We start from the raw sequence: 6,000 nt of genomic DNA on the forward strand, positions 1-6,000 counted from the left end.
AACCTAAGTTCTGATTTCTTTTGTACGAAGGTTGACATTCTAACAAGCAAATCTGAAAGGCTACTTCTGCTCTGATGCAAAAAGAGCAAAAATTTTTCTATCACTTTGGCAAATTTTAGTTGCCTGGTACCAATCGCTAATGTCAGGTTTGCTAAACAATCTAATTGATAAAGATTATTTCTTTATGTAAAACCCATTTTTTAGAACTGTGGAGTCTATAAATAAAATGGCCTTTGGTTTTTACCCAATTCTAATTTTAATTAGCAAATCCACAGGTAATGTCCTTAAAATAAATATAATGTCTTCCTTTTCTCCCTGCCCCAGGATTGAACCACAAGTTAAGTGAGAAATAAGTAGCCTCATCTTGTTGCCCCCCAACCTACCCCAGTGAGCACATCAGGTATTAATTTTATATCTGGAGTTTGTTGCAGTTTCAACAATGCAATTTAACAAGTGGGGAAGCACAAATTAGAGCTTAAATTTCACTTTTAAAAGACCAAAACCTGACTGTAATTTTCAGCAAAAGAACAGAAAATGTAGATGAGAATCTTGAAAAGTTAAAACAGGAGTCAAGTAAGAGGAAGAGCAAAAACTAGACTCAAGAACCATGGAAAATACATAGTAGCTATTTCACTGCCAACAGACTATGTGTTACTATTCGATGCAAATGTTCTCTTGCCCCACAAATTAAGAAGCCACTCCCAGGATGTGCACGGCCAATGCCAGGCAGGGGAAACCCCTGTTTCCAGGGGCTGCCTTTCCATCTGGGGAGGGATAAATGCCACACACCCCCCGCCGCCATTCTGCTGAGTCTGGGTCTACAGACCTAAGATTAGCAAATTAGGTCCAAAACCAGGTTTTGACCAGATATTATCTACCACCTGAAATAAGCAAAGGCTTTTATCAGTTAGTGTAAGATTCACCCTGATGGGTGACATTTAGAAATCTAGAGAGGAGACTTGGCATGAACTAGCTCTTTAAATGGTGGAAACAAGAAGAAAAAAACATAACTCAGGATAAGCAGCTATTTGTTTGTGGATGACACACCACCCACGGGAGCCACGGCGAGAAACCAAGGACACGTGTCCCCAGACCCAGGTCCACGTACCCCTGTACATGCTGCACCCTACATTTTGACATCCAGTCCTTGCAGAAGAAAGAACTTCGGCAGGCCTTCCACAGGAGCTTAGAGCACAGAAGAGCGACAGACGAGGGCAGAAAAGGGGTTTTATAGTCTCGGAACCCCACTCCGGTCAGACACGTATCTCTGACTTCAAATCCAGCAGCTTCTTCTCACAAATGCACAGGACAGAAGAAGAGAGGTGGGAATATCAGGTCTTTGGAGGCTGGGGGTGGGATGCGAACACCTGCAGCGATGGATGGCCTGCCAGCTGTTAACACCAAGTTGGGAGCGTGTTTACCTTGAAATCCACTACGAACAGATGCACATCATGTACCAGTGTGATACATGGAGAGCAGGCAGGGCCCACGCAACTACTGCCGTGCTGGACTGGAAGCTTAACACAGGTCACATGTACCTGACTTTCCTGAAATCCCCTTAACAACAATAATGGCATCTGCATCAGTTACGCCCACATGATCATATCAGAAAATACCATTTTTTTTTTTAGGGCTGCACCTACAACATATGGAAGTTCCCGGGTTAGGGGGCAAATCAGGGTTGCAGCTCCCGGCTTACACCACAGCCACAGCAACACCAGATCCAAGCCATATCTGTGACCTATACCAGCTTGAAGCAACACTGGATCCTTAACCCACTGAGCGAGGTCAGGGATGGAACACGCCTTCTCATGGATACTACTCAGGTTCGTAACCCGCTGAGCCACAATGGGAATTCCAAAAATATCATTTTTTATCATAATAATTGGGTTTATTCTTAATATTATCAGTGAATTCTCATCTTTGCTCTCTGAGATGCTTTTATAAAAATTTTGCCAAGGCAGAGGCAGAGAGAGAGAGACAGAGACAGAGACAGAGAGAGACATAAAAACTTCCAAGCTTGGACAGAAGTAATTATTTGTCATGATATTTTGTTTCCATCACAAGCCACAACTTTCTAAAAATTCATACGGGCACAAATGTACCAAAATACATTAAAGTGTGTGTAGAATTTTTTTATTGCTGTGATGAAACTATGAGAACAATACTACATCATGATGTGAGTAAGTATGATTGTTTCACCGAAAAGGTTTATATGAGAGCAGCTACTGAATCACAGAAAACAGAATCAACTCACCATCGTTGAGTTTTCTCTGCTAAACTCTCACCCCCCCAACCCCGAGCCGTCACCTCCCCTCTGCTCTTCCCCACCTCCACCTCACAGAAATCTGATGAATGAGTAAGCCTGGCAAGGGTAACTGCAGTATAAAATTCCCCTTTTACAATTACTTAAAGAAATAAATGACATTCCTCCCCAAGAAATAAAACAGAGATTTCAAATCATCATTTCTGCTATTTCTTTTCTTTTGTGTCAAAACAGCTTTGCCATCATGTTTCCCTCCCTCCACCCTCCCGGAGTCGTGCACGTAGCGTGTCCTGCCTTCGGTGGGACAACAGGCAGAGCGGCTGTGGGGCGAGTGTGTGGAACAAGCACATGCCAGGAGAGAAGGGGCCACCAGCCTCCGTGTGCACGGTGGGCATGTGCAGGTGAGAGTGAATAAAAACACAAAACACGTAGACCCCGTCATCTCCAAAATGAGGATATGACAAGCGGTTCTTCACTTTTAGACTTCACTTTTTTAAAAAATTAAACCTTGTTAATATCTTTTGCCATAGCATGTGCTTTCTGGATGCCGGTGTGTCCCCAAAGATGTGCTGTCATCCTGAACCGTGTAAAACCCTGGGCATCCTGACGCAAATGGACAGAAGGCAAAGTGTACAGTCCCTGTTAGAGCTAAATCTGCCACCAGCAACGTGGGTCCGACAGTTTACAGTGGAAATGCATGCATATTGTCTGAAAAAAAAATGCTGATCTCAAATTGTAGTTGCACACACATCTTATCTGCAGAAAATTAGATCAAAATTATATTTCTCAAATAGCAGCCCAACATTTTTAAAAAACTTCTCTGTTTCTTTAAAGAAAACATGATGTGCTCCATTCAATAGTCATTTGAAAAAGGGGGAGAAGGGACAGCTGTATTTATTTTTAATGACTAAATGTAGTAAAGTTCCAAATTCCCCTGAGTCTCGGCAACACTGGCTCTGAGCAATTAGGTCTGTACTTCCCCCCAAACCCGCAGCTTAACCTGCGCCCCAATTATGCACCACATAAGGGTGTTTTCCTCAACGTTCCATAGGAGGTGGACGCTCCAGAACTCTGCCTGCTCCCCATCATTGTTCGTCGGATCAATGAACAAAAGTGTGGGTGCCTCACTGAAAGAGCGGAAGCAACAATAGAAGAAAGGCTTTCCCCTGAACATGATTTGCTTTCTAAAAGTCAGCTTTAAATCTACCCTTCACCAGCTAGCAGATAAGCACGGTTACTCAGAAGACCCACTCACTCAAGGTAACCAGCCCGCCCCCATACCTGTTCCTACTTGATGACAAAACATCCTGATGAAAACTGAGACGTGCTCTCTCAATAAAAGAGACTCAGCTTCTCCATGCCCCCAAATTTAGGTATTTGGAATCCTTCAAATATTGGCATTTAACTTAACAGGCTAGATGACTAATTGTTTCCATTTTTAACTCACTTGGATTTTAAGTAATAGCCGGGGCAGGAGAAAAGTAGTGATACTGGAAAATGCAGCATACGAATATAGCAAGTTAGTGTGAAAATATGTTGAATAACCCACCTCGACATACTAGAATTTACAAGGATGTTATGGGACACTTGGTGTACGGAGTATTCCTCCTGCTAGCAAACCTGATTTTTCTAAAAGCAGGGTGACAGGTAGAGAATACACAGTGAAAAGGAATTGAGTTTCCATTTTTAAAGAAGGTTAAATAGCAATTCAGACAAAATGGCTCTTCTTCGCAGGGACAACGAAGGCGGTGAAATGACTTTTTAGGCAGAGGGAAGGCCGCTGTAAAAGTGGATCATTTCTAATTACAGGAGGATGAAGAAAAGGCAAGGTCTCCCCCCTCCCTCCAAGTTTTCCAGACAGGGTTCTAAGACCACCCCCGGGTTTCACCAGCTGAAGATAACCCTTGCTGGCAGCCCATCAGAGAGGAGAAAAGAGCCCGGCCCCCCTCCCAGTCTCCCGTCGGCCCTCCCTCGGCATGAAAAGAGCGTGTTATTAGCAGAGGTCTGCAGGGGAGGGCACGGCGCCTCGTGCTGGTGGTTCGGCCGCGATTCTAATCGCTGAGATTTACGTGCTCTTCCCCTTCTATCTGATAAACTATACATTCCAGCATTCTCATTAGGGCTCCCATCACCGAAGGGAGTGGAGATGAATCAGTCCGGGCCCCCTCCCCACTCGGCTCTGTCGAGATGATTTCATTGAAATGTTCATTTCCATCCCTGCTGGCAACATTAGAATGGAAGTATTTAACCTGTTTCCATTACTTATACAAATGGCCGTGATGGGGTAGGACAGACGTTAGCCTCCCGCCACATGACTGACTTCCCTCCATTCTTTACAGGAAGCATGAGGAGGAGGTCGCGAGATCACATTATCCAGCCTCAATAATGTTCTCTTACCAGATTCATTAACTTGGCACATCAGCATTTCACGGGCTTTCTTCGTCAAAATTTCCAGGCTAGTTGGGCTCATTTAATGTGGAGGAGGAACCTTTGTCAGCGAGGGTGTTTTGATCAGGTGTGCTGGGGAGGGGGAGAGGGAGGGGGCGGGGGAGGGGAGAGGGAGGGGCAGGAAACAAGCCGGGGAACAGGAAACAACCTTGTCGAAAATGTTACCTTCCCGACACGAATGATGAGAGAAGAGTCAGTTAACGACGTCGGTGCTCAAAGATGGCTGTCACTTCAGATAGACAGCGGCACAACTCACCTAGACAGGTGACACTTTGGTGCAGCTAAATCCTGCTGCATTATTGAGCAACTGAAGTCGGGGCTCAGGCTGACTGCGGGCCCGGATGCCTGGGGCACCTGGAGAAGTGAATTCATCAGGTGGATGGATTTCACTCCTCATTTGCATCCATAAGTGAGGCTACAAAGATGGAAGAGGGCCTGGAGCCTTCTTCCCATTGTTTTCCACTGGGATCCAAAGCAGGGGCCCGAGTGATGCTCTAGGTTATCCAGAGAGATACGGGCCCTTACGCCAGTCCTTCTTTTCCTTTCTAGAAATCTTAGGTAGAAAAGTCCTGATGAGTCTAAAGACATCTATTTCCTTTTTGGATTTCTTCTGAAAGTCCACACCTGGGCCCCACATCACTCCCCTGACCACACCTCTAGAAGCTCTGGCTGCAGGTGGGAGTCTTGGAGGCCAGACAAGATGCAACAATTTCTAGCATAAGGTTTTAAAATAAAAGACTCATTCGTGGAACAATCAGAAACAAAGCAAATTCTGCTCCAGCTGTTCCCCTAGGAAAGCTGTTCTCCATAAGACCTGAAATCTCCTTAAGACCTCAGATCCCCAGCTCCTGACTTCTCACGGAGTTTCCGTGTTTCTCTTTTCCCATCTGTCTGCTTTGGTTCAGTTCACGAAACCGCCTGGAAAGAAATGCTGGGCGTGTTTAAATGATTGAAGAAAAAAAATGGGGAAAGAAACTTCAGAGGGAGAAAGCAAGCACACACTACAGACCATCCAAACTGCCCTGTGGGAGTGGATTGGAAAGTGGAAATCAGGAAAGCCAAGTGGCACCTAGAAAAACAAGGGTGTTTGCTGCTAACAGATCTCAAACATCGGCAACTGTGGCCTGAAAGGAAAGAAGGACCTTGGTGTAAACACATTCTCTGCAGAAAGGTAAGGAGCCCACTGTGATCATCAGAGGCATTTTCTCCATGACAACACTGAAGTCCAATCTCAAGTCGGAATGAAATACATTCCGGGATAATGATCCACCCGGATGGAGAGAATG

At 45.0% G+C, this 6,000-nt stretch overlaps 1 protein-coding gene across 3 annotated transcripts in view; it reads right to left on the reverse strand.

Moving 5' to 3' along the window:
• TSHZ1 (teashirt zinc finger homeobox 1) overlaps positions 1–6,000 on the reverse strand; it is a 79,806-nt gene that overhangs the window by 12,541 nt on the left and 61,265 nt on the right. Inside the window, exon 1 of one of the 3 annotated variants that reach the window (XM_021099120.1) lies at positions 4,664–4,783. The exons of the other annotated variants lie outside the window; for them this stretch is intronic. Within the exon in view, the coding sequence (XP_020954779.1) occupies positions 4,664–4,736 (73 nt within the window). The 5' untranslated portion in view covers positions 4,737–4,783. Of the gene's footprint in view, positions 1–4,663; positions 4,784–6,000 lie in introns of those variants that run through there. 3 annotated transcript variants of the gene reach the window in all.

The sequence above is a fragment of the Sus scrofa genome, chromosome 1 (genome assembly GCF_000003025.6).
Source record: "Sus scrofa isolate TJ Tabasco breed Duroc chromosome 1, Sscrofa11.1, whole genome shotgun sequence".
NCBI classification, from domain to species: domain Eukaryota; kingdom Metazoa; phylum Chordata; class Mammalia; order Artiodactyla; family Suidae; genus Sus; species Sus scrofa.